An 18,003-nucleotide genomic window follows, 5' to 3' on the forward strand; every position below is an offset into this window, starting at 1 on the left:
ACATTGTTTTGATTGTATCATTATTTACTATTAAAAAAAAGTATAAAATATGGTGAAAAATTTAGGAAAAAATGACTGTTTCTAACTTGTAGTTGAAAAATCTTTTACTCATCTATAAAAGGTAATGAAAAAACCTGCTAAATAGATTCTACTATTTGTCCTGAGTTTAGAAATACCCAATGTTTTTATGCTTTTTTTCTACACGTTATGGGGCAATAAGTACAGGTAGCGTTTTGCTATTTCAAAGCCATTTTTTCCAAATCTGGTAATTCTTCCCCCCATGTGCCATTTTGGGTATCTTTGAAGCCGGCCAATGCAATTTACCCCATCAAATCATATTTTTGAAAACTAGACAGCCCAGGGTATTCCAAATGCTAGTATTTTAACCCTTTCCAAGCACTAATTCTACCATCAGCCTTTGTCAAACTGGTAGTAATTATTTTTGCATTTGTTTTTTTCACACACATTTTACTTCAGGTATGAATTAAAAGGTTCTGGTATATGTCACTATTTGGTACATCTTTGAGCCGGGCCATTTCAGTGTGCCCAATAAACCCATATATTTTTGAAAACTAGACACCCCAGGGTATTTTAACTCTTTGAATGCACACAATTTACCACCAGAATTTTTTTGTGTGTAGTTTTCCCCCACACACCTATGTTGTGTATGAATTTACAGCTCCTGGTATATGCCGCTGTCACACAACACCCCAATATGTGTTCAGCAACATCTCCTGAGTACAGTGATACCCCAGATGCATGGGTTTGTCATTTTTGGGGGGAACTAAAAGGCCACATTTGGGACGTGTGCATTTTTGTAATTGGAAAGTAGATGTGTGGCCATCCTTCCCCCCGTGTTAATTGGGACATTGTTGAACCCGGCCAATTCAATTTACCCCGTCAAATCATACATTTAATATGCCAGCATTTTAACTCTTTCCATGCGAGAATTGTTTTAAGCTAATGTGCTGATTTTAGGACTTGCTCACAAAAATATATTTTTTATATATATTTTATTTTTTTTGCCTTTTTTAAAAAAAAATTTAACATTTTTTTCAACTTGAAGGTTCCCCTGGAAAATTATTTTTCACACTGTGATTAGAAAGCTGGGCTCCATTGACTTGCATGGTTGAACGCAGTACCTGTATTCAACCTGCAAGTGGAGCCAGAGTTGTCTAGAGGGTCTGGAGACCATCTAGCGAACTTTTTCTTCTTTATTGTTTTTTTCCCTCGGGCCGCCGCCATCTTGCGGATAGTGAAAATTGCGTGCAGCTGCGGCTGTGACCGCTCTCCGGAGCGGTCACAGTCCATCCTGGGGTAAGTGTTTGGTGTCGCTGGATGCCTCCTGATCGAGGCATTCCAGCGACACCATTTAAGTTTACGCTTTTAAAACAGGCTGGATGTTGACGCCCCGGGGAGGGGCCAGAGATGGCCCCTAGTGCCGATCGTGGCGTTGCTGAATGCCTCGAGGTCGTTTAAAGACATGCCGGTCCTGGCAAGTCAATTGTCGTAAACGACTTGTTTTTCCGTGACGTGCCCGGACCAGCAATTGTCATCAAGGGGTTAAAGGAGCTGTAAAACCTACTCTCCTAAATATAAAAACAAAATGCACTCCTCAATCAAGTAAAATTTGCCCCCCCCCATTTCACACAATAATAGACCCCGATTGGCTGTTGCCATAAAAAAAAATAAAAAAAAATGTTTTTATGTGATCAAACCTTCAGCGGAAAGCATAAAAGGACAGATTTGCAAACATATTAGAGAGTGCAAGTAACGTTTTGTTTAATTGGAACACCAACTTTAAATTCAAGAATAAGAATGTTACGGTCCTGAAAATCTATTTATTGCGCCCATAATAGACAAACATTCATTTGCAGGGGATTAGCACTTTGTGAATTCAACATTTTTGTTTCTCATATAAGAGCCCTCGAAAGACAAAGCAATCAGCCATTTCAGCTTTACTATGGGTAAAAAGCGCAAACCATTCCTCTAAATCCAATAAATGATTAACAAACAGGACAACTTAAAAAACAGATAAATAAAAGAATGTAAAGAGCTTATAATAGAAGACAACCTACTACCTTTAACTTGTGTTGACTAGTCATGTATTAAACTGTTAATTACTATGCTGTGATTACACAAAAATATCAGCAAAGGCAAATATGAAAAAATAAAAAAAACTGTGATAAAAAAATTTAAGGAATTAAAATGTGATTAAAGTCAGGACAAGCATTTTAGTTTTATTGTTAGAGAGAAGGGAAGATAATAAGGGGTATGCAGATGAATGATCTTAGGAAAGTCGGAGCTTGTTTCAGTGCAAAAAGTTTGGCCTCACTTTTAGTCCCCACCGGGTAAATTGTAGATATAAGTCACTTTTTTTTTTTTTTTTTTATTCCAATGAGTTCATGTTATTCAGAGTGAGAAATAATGATCGCCAGAAGGCTGACTATTTGATATCCTGAATTACTGTACAGACCCCCTTCTTGAATATAAGTGTTGACAGCACAAATACAAATGTGTGTATCATTGAAACTCGTGAGCTAAGGGCCCTGGTGCAAGATGGCTTGTAGGCCCCCAAAAGCTTTTTGCAAAATAATCATAAATTAGTTAAACAAAAAAAATTAATTTAAAAATAAAGGATTTTTGCAATATTTTGTCTCTAGTCATAAACTAAATAACCGAGTTATAATAGCTGAGAAAAATAGAGATTTTTCCCAATTTTGGTCTCAGTTCTGAACCCACTCCTTCAGTTCTCCCTCATTTTTTTACCCCTCCCAATTTTCTTTTCCCTTTTTTTTTTTTAATTAAACATTCTTACTTCCTTTTTTATTATACTACTCCTGTCTTTTGTCTTGGTTTAACCCCCACCATTACATCTCTTGGGTAATTTTCCCATCCTGTCAGACTTCTTGCCCTTATCATATCCCTTGCCCCTGTCAGACATCCCATCCCCAGTGTGCTTTCAGATGCCCTACCCCCTGTTATTTGCTTTCCCTCAGCTCCGTATCGTAACCCCCAGGCCCATGCCAACATGCTAACAAATTCCCATGTAGATTACAATTTTAAGGCAAGACAGGAGGCTTCATATTTTGCATTACTTCCTTTACTTCTCACAGTAGCAGCAAAGAAAGAGTTAACATTATAAGTGGAACAACCAATAGAAAACGTTACATAAGAGGTATATAAACCCCTAAACCATCCTCCTCTTTCTCTTTCTTTGCTGCTCACCGTAGCTGCAGATCAGTCCTCTTCCTTTTGTCAGTATTACTGTTGTTTGCAATGCGGTATATATATATATATCTTTCATTTAAATTGATTTATTTTAGTTTAACTCTATTTATTGATTTGCTATTTCACTGTTTTGCGATTTACCAGGTTGTTCTCTGTCCGTTCCTACGGACTTTTTACTTTTGGCCTGGGGAGGTCTTTGGTCCCCGTTTCACCTGTCCTCCGGGTCTCCGGGACTCCCCGGTTCCCGGGCTTCCCCGCTTTACTCCCCGGTGTTCTCCCCCACCTTCCCTCGTTTTCCGTTGCCGAGTTATTTCCTCGGCGTTCCACTGTACTATCCTCTGTTCCCGCTTTTCTTACCTTTCTTGTTTTCTTGTTTTTTCTTCTCTGCCGGTCCCTCTTCAGGTCCGCTCGCGTTTCGCGGGCTTTTTCTGCCTCTCAGGGGTTTCGCCGCCATTTTGGCTGAGCGGTGAAATCTCGCGTAACGGGATTTCAGCCGCCATCTTACCTCTCCCTTTGCCTCGTGTGCGGCGGCCATGTTTCTGCTCCCATAGAGCTCCTGAGTTGCCGGCATATTTTCACTATATCGCGGCTGGGCCTATCTTGTTTCTGGTGAGTCCCGGTCGCCATTTTTACCTGTTTTGCCTCATTTTTTCGTGTTTTTCTTTCCGTTTGGCGATTTTTTGTTGCCGTTTGCTCTCCTCTTCGGGTGAGCTGCTTGTATTTTCATTTTCAGGTTGTTTATCTCCTTTCAGGTTCAATTATTAGGATTGACTCTATTCATAAGTACCCTTCTGGCTATTGAGGGATTTGTAAAAATCGGCTGTTGATCCCAGGATGAGCCCCTGTGGATGATATATCATATAGATGTATGTTATAGTGCCTTTTGATTTATTTACCTGCCCTTACACTGCCCTCTCTTTTTCTTTACAGTCATAATGTCTCAAGAAAACATACCATCCCAAGATGCCTTTATGGCCTGGTTAGAATCAAAATTCTCTACTTCAGTAGAGTCATTCTTTTCAAAAATGTCCGCAAATCTACCTAACCAAGGGCAACCCCCTGTTCAAACCGGCCCTACTAATGCCCCTTCAGACTCAGATTCTAATATATCAGAAGGGGAGGCTTCCGGCTCTAAACGCCCCTGGAAGGGCAGCAGTGTATCTGCGGGCAAGGGCAAAGCTCCCGCTAAACGCCCTAAGACTTCTGGCACTCATAATGACCCACTATCCATAGTGGACGAATGGCGGGCAGACTCCTCCATTGGGTCTGATGTATCAGTAAATCTGGCCTCGTCCAGAGAACTTGACTCCGGGTTCGTCCGTGAGTATTTGGTGGATGAGCCCCACCTTGCCGATCTCCCTCAATCACATTCAGCGTCCACGTCCACTGACCTCCCGGTCCTGGACCCTACTGGGTCTTCTATGTTCGATCCCACCACTATGCGCCACCCTAGGGCCACTGAATGGGCTCCCCCTGAGCATATTGCTCTATACCTCCATAAATGGCTCAGAAAGCCGCTCCCTAAGGAGGTTCGTAACAAGTTCAGAGCTGAATGCCCCCGACCTTGTATTCCGGACAAAGTGGCCCTTACCCCAGAGTTTGATCCCAACGTGGTCGCTCTCCTATCGGCACAGAATAAAGACCCTAAACGGGGTTTGGAGCAAGGCTTAAAGTCCACTCAGGACAAAGTCCTAGATTTAGTTGGGCCGGTCACCCAAATTCTCTCCCTGGCAGACAGGGCGTTTTTGCAAAATTCTTCCCTAGATCCCAAAGTTATACGCGATTGGGCCCTTCGCGTGGTTTGTCTCCTGGGGAACGCCAATGTCTCTATCGCCACGGAGCGTCGCAAGGCGGCTTTGCTGCGCATGGACCCCCGTTTAGCCGAATTAGGCACTAAAGATCTAGGTGCGGCCGCTAACGGCTTGCTTTTCGGGGATGCGTTTGTGAAAGAACTGAATCGCCACGTGTCTCTCATGACGTCATGGAACAAGGCGAAGCTTTCCATGAAGAAGGTTTTCCAACCGAACCTTTGTTTTTCCGGGAGGGCTGGACGACCGCGGGGCCGGGCCGCCAGCCGTACTTCATCCCAAGGTCCCCGGAATTTCCCTCAGCCACAGTCTTCATACAGACCAGCCTATCACCAGAGACCCTTCAGTTCCCGTGGAGGTTACAGAGGCAGAGGTGCTCAGGGATTCCCCAGAGGACGTTCCGGCTTTGGTAAGTCCAACTGTTTCTTGTCCTTCTTTCCCTCTGCGGGTTGGGGGCCGTATATCCCGTTTTTTCCACAACTGGGTGTGTATTTCGTCCGACCCGTGGATCCTCCAAACGGTCCAGGGTTTCCAGATAGATTTTGTCTCTCCCCCCTTTCAGATTCGCAGACCTCGTCCTGCTTTCCGATCCGCGGCCGATCGGGCGCTTATAGAGAAGGAGCTCCGGGCCCTGCGCGACAAAGGAGCCATTCAAAGGGCCCTCGGTCCCATAGGCTTCCTCAGCTCAGTGTTCCTGGTGCGCAAACGCACCGGCGACTTCCGTCCGGTGATCAATCTGCGGTCTCTCAATGCCTTCGTAGTTTATCGCCACTTCAAGATGGAGGGCATCCATCTTCTCAGAGACCTTATGTCGGAGGGCGACTGGTTCACCAGGTTAGACCTCACAGACGCTTACCTTTCTGTCCCCATCCACCCGGATCACAGGCGTTTTCTCCAATTCCGCTGGGGCAGCCAGATTTGGCAGTTCAAGGCCCTTCCCTTCGGCCTCAGTTCAGCCCCATGGTGCTTTACCAAGCTCCTGAAGCCGGTCATGGCTTTCTTCAGATCGAGGGGCGTCCGGTGCATAATTTACCTGGACGACATCCTGCTATTTTCGAGTTGCCGGGAGTCTCTGCTCTCGCAGACGGACTTCGTCATTCAGACCCTTCACGAGCTCGGCTTTATTGTAAACACCCAAAAGTCGGAGCTTATCCCGAGTCAACGAATTCTGTTTCTGGGCTTCGAGATAGACTCGCAGGCAGCTATGCTTCGCCTTCCAAGGTCCAAAATAGTCTCAATTCGAAAGGAAATTCGGGCTCTTCTCCGCCGCGATTTTTGCTCCCTTCGTCTCCTGGCTCGGGTGGTGGGGCTTCTCTCGTCTTCCATTCAGGCGATTTTCCCCGCTCCTCTCCATTATCGGGCGCTTCAGCGCCTCAAAGCCCACCACTTACGGAAACTCCCTTCCTACGACCAGGTGATCCGGCTGACGCAGGAGGTGCGCCAGGAGCTACTCTGGTGGCTTCGCCACATGGAGGCATGGAACGGTCGGGCGATTTTCGGTTCCCAACCGGACTTCGTTCTCGAATCCGATGCCAGTCTGCTGGGATGGGGCGCCGCCTCCGACGCAGCTGAGACCGGAGGTCGTTGGTCCCCGGAGGAGCGCTCGCTCCATATCAATTGCCTGGAGCTGATTGCGGGTTCCTTTGCGATCCGGAGCCTGGCCAAAGACCGCTCGGACTGTTGTCTGCTCCTGCGGATGGACAATTTCTCGGCAGTCCGCTATATCAATCGCTTGGGAGGCACACGCTCCAAGCGCCTCACGGAAGTCACGAAGGACATATTCGAATTTTGCCTGGCTCGCAATATCACCCTTCAGGCAGAGTATCTCCCGGGCGTCGAGAATCTTCTGGCAGATTGGTTCTCCAGACATTGGCGGGATGCGAGCGACTGGAAACTTCACGGCCAAGTCTTCCGGGATCTCCATCATCGAAGGGGCCCATTTCATCTGGACTTGTTTGCGTCCAGGACGAATCGCCAGACGAAAGACTTCTACAGCTGGCTTCCGGATCCGGAGGCTCTGGCGACGGACGCCTTCATGCAGGTGTGGCCGCCCTGGGGCGCGTACGCGTTCCCCCCTTTCGCCCTTATTCCAAGAGTCATCCACCATTTACGTCGCAGCGGCGGCTCTCTGGTCCTGGTGACCCCCCTTTGGCATGCGCAGCCGTGGTTCCCGGCTCTGTTGCAACTGTCAGTGCGGGACCCTTTGGCTCTTCCGTCCTTCCCCTCTCTCCTGTCGGGCTCGGACGGCCAGCTTCATCCTCTCATCCAGGAGGGTCGTCTTCTCCTGGTGGCGTGGACGATCTCGGGAGACCCGGAGCGGGCTCGGGTCTATCGGACGCGGCTCAATCCTTACTGCGCGAATCTTGGGCTCCAGGTACCCGAAAGTCGTACCGGGCAGCTTGGCGAAGTTGGGCTGCTTGGTGTGTGGGATGGCAAGTGGATCCCCATACTGCCCCTTTAGATTCTGTTCTCAATTTTTTGGCGGAGATGTTTTCCTCGGGAAAATCTTACCGTACCATTAATGTTTTCCGGTCGGCCATTTCAGGTGGTCATGTGGGCATTTCCGGTGAGCCGGTCGGCAGGGCTCCTCTGGTCTGTCGCTTGCTCCGCGGCATTCGCTTGTCTCGTCCCCCAGCTCCTCGCTATTCTTCGCTGTGGGATGTTGCGGTGGTGCTCGATTTTCTGCGTTCCTGGCCGGACAACGAGTCTCTTTCCCTGCGTCAATTGTCCGCGAAACTTACCTTCCTGCTGTGTCTTCTTTCTTTTCGTAGAGTTTCGGATGTCAAGGCTCTCGATACACACGCCATTTCTTTTTCCCCAGAGGGTTTGGTGTTCCAGGTCCATAGGAGGACTAAGACCTTTTCCTCGTCTATCTCCTATCCTTATTTCCTTGATGATCCTCAGATCTGTGTGGCCAGATGTGTGCGGTCATACTTGTCTCGCTCGGCTATGGTACGTCCTTCTTCGGTGTCCCAGCTTCTCATTTCTTATGTTAAGCCGTTTAAGGCCGTCTCCTCCCCAACTTTAGCTCGTTGGGTGCGTTGGCTCCTCTCTCTAGCGGGAGTGGATGCTAGTTTTGGGGCGCATTCGGTTCGGGGGGCTGCTGCATCTTGCGCCCTACGGTCGGGGGCTGCGCTGGACGATATTCTCAAGGCGGCGGATTGGTCCCGGGCTTCCACTTTCCGGGAATTTTACTTCCGCCCGATATCTTCCGCGGCGGTGGCTTTGATTGCTGGCGTTAAAAATGCAAAATATGAAGCCTCCTGTCTTGCCTTAAAATTGGAAATTATTCTAGCCTTGGTGCACGAATAATTATAATTTTAATAAAGACAGGAGGCGAGTATTTTCCCTCCCATCCCTCCCTTTCTTGGGTAAGTTGTTTGGTTTATTGCGCATGTTCTCTGTACTGTTGTCTGCTCCTTTTTTGCTGATGTTGGAGGGTATGTTGGGGCTCCTCGCTGTTTAGTGATTTTATCCTATGAATTCAGAATATGGTCCTGTTACGTTTCTCTCTTTCTTTTCAGCGTGAACTCTCCGCTAGGGGTTAGAGATTCGACTACTCCTGTTTTGAGCTCCGTTGGCTCCTGCCGTTACTAGTTCTTGGAGGATGCTGGTTCCGGTTCCAGTTCTGTTCAGTGTCCTGCTCGGTGTTCTGCGTTGGTCGTCGAGTTTGATGGACGTTTCTTCAGTCCGGTTCACAGCGTCGAAAGAGGAAGAGGAGGATGGTTTAGGGGTTTATATACCTCTTATGTAACGTTTTCTATTGGTTGTTCCACTTATAATGTTAACTCTTTCTTTGCTGCTACTGTGAGAAGTAAAGGAAGTAATGCAAAATACTCGCCTCCTGTCTTTATTAAAATTATAATTATTCGTGCACCAAGGCTAGAATAATTTCCAATTTTAAATGAAACATTTTAAATTAAAATCTTTTTATATACATAGGTGACGTGCTTACAAAGACACACATGCTTACACACACACACACACTAAAATAAAAGCTCTCTCCTGGTCCTCAGAGTCTGCCTCACTGAGTCTGAGCACCGGCAAATGAAGTGATACACATTGGCCCACAGAGGTTGCTGGCCGCTGATGGGGACCCAACTTGACAATGCAGGGGCTTCCATCGTGTAAGTGGGGCCTGTGAAGGGAGATCTCCCTCACTTGGGGGTTCAAGACCCAGTGCTTTGCACCGACTGCACCCCTATTGTTCTGCCACCAGTCTATATACATGCCAGAGAAGTAATAAAATCCCTACCACCATGTACGATATGTTACATAGGCTGAAAAAAGACATGCGTCCATCAAGTTCAGCCCTTCCCACATCTGTTTATTTTTTGCTGTTGTGCTGGTGCGCACAAATTTATTGACAAATATGCACCAATAATGTATATGATGTACATCCAGCAAATGTTGCACAAGCTTACAGTAGTCAGTAACACACCGTCAGCCCCTGTATCAATAATATGTCTTCCTGTTTTATGTTCTTGTATTGGGGCCAACTCTAGGGGGATTGGTTATACTTACAGCCAATGAGCATGGCCGTTGCTATGGTAGCCACAGTAGTTGGAGCATCACTCAGGTTCAACACGTTCCCAGAGACTTGATTGAGGTCATCAACTGCATATTTAAACATGAAAGGTACCAGGATGTTCATTGTCTAGAGGGGAAAGAGAGGACATTGACAAGTTAGGAGACAACAGTAACAGTTTTAGGTTCACCTCCTCCTGGGGTCTATGCTGTCAAAACATATGACTAGGCTTACCTTACAGCGGCTGCACAGCAGCTCTTGGTAATCATATTGGATACGTTCCCAGATTCTCAAAGACCCAGACTATAAAACTTAAAATGCACTAAATGTGAGCTTGCCTGCAAGGTGGGAACAAAATAATGCCTTTTATAGTGGTAGTACTAATAAAAAAAACTAATCTGTATGTCGCTTGTACACACTATATCTATAAGATGTAAAGTAAGGGTGGAAGACGAATGGAACTCTATCCCAACAGAAGTGGTAGAGGCTAAAGCCGTGAAGGGAATTTAAAAATGAATGGGATAGACAAAAAAAAAAGTATCCTGAATCTAAAATAAGACCAAAGGACCGGTTAAGATTTGACTATTTTTATCATGAAAAAGGAGCAAACTAAATGGGCCGAATGATCTGCTGTCAAATTCCCAGAATAGATGTAACAGGGTTCTTGCACCAGTAAAGTCCTCGAAAAGGCTGGGTATTTGTGTGGACTAACCAGAGAAGTGAGCACACAAAAGCTATTCAGTATTTAGGTTACAGTTTTAAACACAAGTCAGCGTAAAATTACATTCTTACCAAGTAAAAATGAGTTTGTAGCATTCATTTACTAGTTTCTTCTTTCAACTTATTATATATTTTAAATCACCTTAATCTTCTGCAGGCGGAAAAAGTAAGATTGTGGTCAGCTTGCTTATTTTTTATGATTTTGTTGAAGTCAACATATTATTTTCTGCCTGAATAACACAAGATAATTATGCAGGGAGAAAAACAAAAATCCTATCATGAATGTTAACACATCCAGGGCTCATACTTAGTGGCAATAAAAAGGAACCCTGTGCAATTACATGGTTTTCTGCCTTAATTTATATTTCATAAAATGTGATCTAATCTACATCCAAGTCACAAGTACAGACAAAACGCAAAGGTGCTTAAGATAAAAACACACAAACATTGATAATCTTACATGCCTTTATTAAACATGTACATGAAACATTCACAGTGCTGGAGGAGAAAGTAAGTGAACCCACTCTTGGATTTAATAACTGGTCGAACCTCCTTTGGTAGCAATAACCTCAAAATTGCGCTTCCAGTAGCTGCGGATCAGACCTGCACAACGTTCATGAGGACATAATCCTAGGATGTCTGGTGTGGACGGCTCTCAAGGCTCTGATTGGGGCACTTTTACTTTGATGTTTAGGGTCATTGTTCTGCTGCATCATCTAACTTCTACTGACCTTCAGCTGGCAGACATCCATCCTGACATTATCCTGTATGATACCTTGATATGTTCGGGAATTCATTGTTCCCCCTCGATGATGACAAGCTCTCCAGCATCTGAGGCAGCAAAGCAGATCTAAATCATGATGCTCTCTCCTCCATACTTCACCATTGGTATGATGTTTTTATGTTGGTATATGGGGCCCTTTTTACACCATACTTAGTGTTGCACGTTCTTCCCAACAAGTCAACCTAACTTCAGTCCACAAATTTTTTTCCGAGTAGTGGCGTCAAAGTTTTTTTTTCTTTTTGGAGAGCAAGGGCTTCCTCCATGGTGTCCTGCCATGGACTCCATGTCTGTTCAACGTTTTGTTTATGGTGGACTCATGAATAGAGATGTTAACCAGTTCCACTGATTATTTCAAGTCATTAGCTGTTACTCTAGGCTTCCTTATTACCTCATGGTGCGTTCTGCCCTTGGAGTCATTTTGGCTGGGCAACCACTTCCAAGGAGAGTAGCCACATTACTAAATCATCTCCTCTATGTCTATGTGGACCTATGAATATGTAAACTCTTTAAAAATTACTTTCCAGCTTTATTCAAATCAACAAATCTTGATTGTAGATCTTCTGAGATTTCTTTTTGTGAGGCATGGTTTTTTTTTTTATAAGTCAAAGTAGCTCTTAAACACACATCCAATCCCGTTTCATTGATTGGACTTCAGGTTTGGTAACTCCTGGCTCTAATAAGCATTTGCTTAAGTGATTAGCCTAGGGGTTCACAATTTTTGTTTGCAATATTCACTGTGAACGTTTGAATGATGTACTCAATTCCATAAATTGCTGGTAAGTATAGTATAATATAATATATATATATATATATATTGAAAAACTAGAAATTCTTAACAGTATTTTTAAGATTGGGCTCAATGAAGTTCAAAACATTATGGGGTAGAATATTACCGATTTCCTATAGAATAAATCTTGGATACACTGTATATCCTGTGTATATGGCCAATAACATAACAATATCAAGTGCATGGTTGGAAGCCCCTTCCCTTATATTGTGATGAGAATCCTGCACATTAAGTCTTTCCACTACAATTTCCTTAAATATCCTGCACACGTTTTAATAAGATCTTAAGCCGACATCCAGGATTTCCACTGTGGAATCCCTGAGGGTAATGCATGAATATATATAAGGCCAAGTACTATTGCATTTCATTCATAATCAAGTGAGGATTTATTCTCATCAGCAAAATTTGCCTTGATTTGAAATTCATTAATCTTGCAAGGAGCAGATTAGGCAGAAAGAGGCAGTAATGTGTTACAGAATATGCGTGGTTTACACTCTATATGAGATGGTTTGTAGATCGGGCATCAAAAGGTATATAAATGCTTGTTTTAAGGCAAAACTACTATAGAAAGCATTTGTCATTATGCTTCATGCTTTAGTGATGTGTGCATTGGTTAGCCAGGCACAAACTATACAATCCTTGCATCCCATTCTAATGCTTGCATCCCATTTAAATAATCTCCCAATTAACAATGATGCGAGAATGAAGACAACTTAAAAGAAAGGAACAAAAATATTAGAAATGCTTACCAACATGCCGAAAAAAAATATGATACAAAAGAGGAAAGAAAACAAATACTTGCATATATATCTGTATTTGTGTGTATTTTTATTTGTATCCGACTATGCATTTATGATGGAACATGTTTGTAAAGCTAATCTCCGCTGTACCAAGTGCCTGGGACCCACCACCTGTTTTGCGCTGTTAACCCCTGCCAGCATCCATTTCACCTAAAACCGTAAACAGGCCATAGACACATGTTCTCGTCTTTTCTGGCAGTGAAGTGTGTCAACAGAAGCAGGAGGTGACCCTCCAGCGGCAGATGCTTATGCGGCTATTATTCCTGCAAGGTGAAGAGCCTCGCTTACAAATTTTGTGACAACATCACAATGACAAGCCAGCTACGCTGATCAAAGGTAAGTAACCATTAGGGCAATTCTTTGTCGCTGAAAAGTGTCATTTATCTGAGACTAGTGACAATGACTGTTAACTCTATCCACGCCATGGGATCAGACAGAAAACTGTATTGTATTATCCTTTGAGTGAAACAAAAATAAAAAGAGAATTACTTAGTCCTTGGCTACAGCCGCTCTAGATGCAATGTTAAAAAGACACTAAAAAAATCATATTCAGACAGCCCTGTTGCATTCCCTATCTTGTTTACTTAGAAATGCTGAACTTACTTTTTAAAGTAAATTGTGAGCTTAGTGGCATTTTGCAATGAGATGAAACATTTTAAATCATCTGCGTGCTTTACGAGGGGCCAACCAAAGAAATCTTCTCCTGCGGGACATGCGCGTGAGTTGTGATGAGCTTGCAGGGTTTCTAATACACCTTCAGACTCTGGGTAGAGACTTTTATAGACGGTAAGTGCCTTTTTGATTCCTTGCCTGTTGACCTGTTGTTACTGAACAGAGGGTTCCCTTGTAGGCACACGCCTGCTACTTTTATATGCCGCTTTAGGCACTGGAGAAGCTATAATAATAATGCATATGACATACTCACATAAATGCATATTGCTACGATTATCATGTTTTAATGAGAATTCACCTCTGTGTAAAGCCCAGAAAACAGATGGTGAATGATGTGTGTGTGTGTGTGCACGTGCGAAAAAGCTTCACACCTCCCATGTACGAGCTACTATCCCTGGGGAGTCCCAAGCTACGTCAGTCATGGTTGTGCCCAGAGGATGATGAAGTGAATACAGCTGGCATTGTCTTTATTTCAATGCACAGGTTTCCAAATATACATGCTCCTCCCAAACGTGTGTGCATCTTGGAACGGCTTGGTTAGTCCAGCGACGTTTGGTATATAGAGGAAAAAAAAGTGGTATGCAGTAATATTATTTTTATCAGATTAACATTTGTTTCATTGACAAGATTTCATCTTAAATATATATATAAAAGTAGTCTCTCATTCTCTCATTGTTTGCTTCATTCCTCGCCTGTCTTTGTGCAGAAGTGTACTCTACTTGGAGGGTTAACCTCATTGAAACCTTCTGCAAAAAAAAGCCAAAGTAATAAAACAAGGTGTGATTATATGGAACGGGTGTAGACATGGCTGATAAATATTTTAGAGGTGTCTGGTAAGGGGGCAAGCAGACATTTTTCTGCCCAAGGCAGCTGCATAATCTCATTCCTTCTAGAATACATTTTGATACTAGTTAGTTTAGCACCATGACAAAGGCCAAATCGATATTGTTTCCAGAACGTGCTGCACTGGTATGGAGGTAAAAGCTGCTGTAATCACCTGGGATTTCTCCGCCGACATGATAATTACTCGGTGGAATGTTGATCTTTAGAAAGGTAACAGACGCTGTGTCGATATTTCATTAGGATGCGAAGATGGCAAACTGGAAGAATGGAAATAACCTCACCTCAAAAAAGGTGGCAATAAATAAATTGACACGATAGGGTGGCTAATTACGCAGCCCCTGTCTAGGGCATTGTTACAGCAACTGAGGCCTGCAAGACTAACGCACACCTTCGGGGATTTTACATGGACTACCTTTCCTTCCAACAAATCTTATAAAGCACAACAGATCTGAAAAGAGGATGTGCTGGGTATGTAGAAAATGACCAATACGGGGTATTAACTTACCAAATACACATTGGTAGCTGAAGACCAAAAAAGCAATGTTGATGAAAGATGAATGGGTTATAGATTAGTTAATTTGCAAATATTTGGATATAAAACCACCTTGGACTAAATTTGTATTCTGTAAAGATATTCTACCTGGTCATACATATACAGTGTTCTAACAGGAGGTCGGTCATCATGGCCTTAATGGTATACAACAACCCTCATACACACTTTAAAGATATGATGTATGCCTGTAACCTTATTTTCACATTTACATGCCTGGAGGGATTCATTAGAATTCTGTCTACACATTTACTCTGCTTCCGTGGCCCCAGCTTTTCGTCTTGTAGATGCACTTGGCCGACGTGTTGTGCCCTATAAGCACTTTTCATAGAAAAAAACCCACACCTTTGATTTGCGAAGTAGAAGTCAAAGCTAATTTCTTTCCCAGAATGAAGTCGGCTTTGGATGCACTGTGCATGTGTTTATTTTATAAACTAAACTGTTGTTGCCAGCTGCTATTTTCATTTATGGGTATTTGCATCTCTGACAAGATTACAAAAGAATGGCAGGATTTCACTATTTGTGTACAGCATTCTCATCCAAACTCTGGAGTATAAGGGCTCACTTTACCTAACGTATCTTAGTTTGTTATTCTAGATTTGTCATACCCTTTGAATGCATGCATTGTAAGAAGCATTGCGATAATTGTTCCCCTGCCATAGCCATACTGATTTACACTAGATCCAGGCTCTGCTTTGATATTCTACATCTGTGATACCAAACATTGTCAAATTAGTTCTTACTTTTGTTTTCTTCTAAAAAAAAATAAAAAAATTGTATACAAAAAATTAAATACATAAATTAGAAACAATGGTGCGGAAAGTGAAACATGGTGACATCAAGTAACAGGTTTATCAAGGCTTGTCATTGAGCTACATTACCTCAGTTTTTTTTTTATGATAATTCCACATCTTTGGTATCGCTTGCATTACATGTAAATGTGTGCATGTATATAATAGCATCCCCGGAGAGATGCCAACTACATTAAAACAAATCTTCTAGAAGCAAGCGTTTACATCTCTGAGCAATAACACAACCAAAGTCAGTAACAATCTTTTGTTTTAAGGGGTAGCAGAACGCCAACGTATTAAAAGTACGATTTGCAAACAGTTGTGTCACTGATATGGATAAAAAGTGACCTAGAGGGTCATATCCCTACAGGCACACACGTTCCCCCAGAATCCCAGTGGACGTGATTAATGGTTGCACGGCTAAAGGCCAGAAGCCGACTTACCTTTGCACTTGCTAAAAGCCCGAGGGATAGGGCAACTCTTGCTCGTAAATCAGGCCTGTCTTTGGGCCAAACGTAGGAAAACATAGCTTTTAATATCTTCTTTGAATCCACTTCTTTCAGCTGTTAGAAGCAGAGGGAGAGAGGGGAGATTAAAGCCTTTGCAGTCAAACCAGTGGTTACAGGGTTACATTTCATTAAATAACATGGGTTTAGACAGAAATTTAAACATATAGTCATGCTAAGCACATAGCTCTGCTATTTACAGCTGATATTTTATGATGTGGAAGAAAAATCAAGTTATCGAAAGTTGGGAATTCACTAATGCATCCTGGACCAGAACCTATAATGGTGTTCCATCTTGCTCTGCATGACATAATGGATCTAACTGCATGACATCACCACATGGAACTATTGAACAGCACTTCATACGAAACTGCAAACTATAATCCATTTATCTTCTGAAACCACACAGCTTATTCTTAGAGCTAAGAAAAGAAATAATAAAGTATGTGTCTGTCAGCAATAAGTTCATGTTGAGTTTGGAAAGTAGATTCAAAGGATGACCATTCCATATTCCAGGAAACACATTTCCTCGCTGAAGCATTCTTCATGGGTTTTATTTTTGTGTACATTAGTACGGAAACTGATACCAAAGTTTTATGCATATTTTTACTCTTGTAGGATATTCCTTTTTTTTTTTTTTTTTTACACAATGTTGTAGACATCTCTAAGGTCCGGTAAATTATGCTAGTCTAATTTTTTTTATTTTTTTTGGGTCGACCCAATAAAAAAAGGTATGAACTTCCACTAGACTTCATCTTCCCTTGGACCAATATGGCTATATCCATTTCTATGCACAAAGTAATTAGGGATTTAACTTAAACCAATCTTTTCTATTTAAAAAACATGCAGATATGTTCCATTCACGGTCTTACTTTATACACTCTGCCATAACCACATGAGGTAAATGATAGAGCCGTCAAATTACTACCCCATTTTACAAATAAAGCATACGATTTGAGCTTAAAGGGGGTTTTTGTTTGTCTTGATGAATATAAATAGAAACATCTTGAAAAGGTTAAGGTCAGTGGTTATTTTTAATATTTTCTTTTTTTCTAAAAACCCTTACAAACTAAATAAATTGCAAAAATAATTGTTTCGTGCAAATTAAAACAACGGTTCAGTAATAAATTAAAATGAAATGTATTTAGCATATTGACAACAAAAACATCGTCATGCACAATCACTCATCTGATACTAGCAGTCAACAGAAATATGGAACACGTAATGAAGTGATTTCATTTTATAACCGTGCTTTGCTGACACCATGGAAAATCATTTATAATCTGGTCACAAGCGAGCACGGCCTCCCTTGACCAACAAGGATTGCGGCTATAAAGCATGCATATTTTACAGCAGAATACCAAGGAGATCTGCTAAACATGAAGCTGGAATTTGTTGTAATATTTCTTGCAAAATAATTCCATGAATAGTACCGTATTTGATTATAAGACAAGGTTTTTTCCAGAACAAATGCTCTGAAAAATACCCCTCGTCTGATATTCGAGGTCATCTTCTAATAAGACCTCAAATAGAGGTCTCACTACAAGACTAAGATCCAAGACTAAGAGTGACATGTGGGGGGGGGGGCGTTTTTCGAGGCAGAGTGGCATATAGGGGTATAAGGCATCTCTGGGGGGGCAGGTTGGCAAATAAAAGGAAATACAAAAAAAATGCAATTTTCTCAATCAGTTTTTATTAAATCTGAAAAATAGTTTACACGTGAATATTTACTAGTAACACTTTTTCTTATAGGGTAGTCTCATATTCAGCCTCTTTTTCCCCCCCTAAATTAATATTCCAGTTTTGGGGGGTCATCTTATAATTTGGTCACTTCAACCATTAAATTATATATTATGCTGAGCCAGCTAAGCCCTTCTTGTAGGAAACACTTGCCCGACATAATGAATAGTGAGTTATAATTAGGGAGCAGAAGCCACAACTCCCCCTTTAGTGAATAAACCCCTGGGTCCCCTACTGATAATA

At 42.6% G+C, this 18,003-nt stretch overlaps 1 protein-coding gene across 1 annotated transcript in view; it reads right to left on the minus strand.

Annotated features, from left to right (window-relative positions):
• Positions 1 to 18,003, minus strand: part of ABCB7 (ATP binding cassette subfamily B member 7) — a 56,727-nt gene that overhangs the window by 22,434 nt on the left and 16,290 nt on the right. Inside the window, exons 4-5 of the mRNA XM_053474003.1 lie at positions 15,958 to 16,077; positions 9,564 to 9,696 (exon numbers count right to left, since the gene is read on the minus strand). Of these exons, the coding sequence (XP_053329978.1) occupies positions 9,564 to 9,696; positions 15,958 to 16,077 (253 nt within the window). The remainder of the gene's footprint in view (positions 1 to 9,563; positions 9,697 to 15,957; positions 16,078 to 18,003) is intronic.

Source organism: Spea bombifrons, chromosome 8 (genome assembly GCF_027358695.1).
Source record: "Spea bombifrons isolate aSpeBom1 chromosome 8, aSpeBom1.2.pri, whole genome shotgun sequence".
Lineage (NCBI taxonomy): Eukaryota > Metazoa > Chordata > Amphibia > Anura > Pelobatidae > Spea > Spea bombifrons.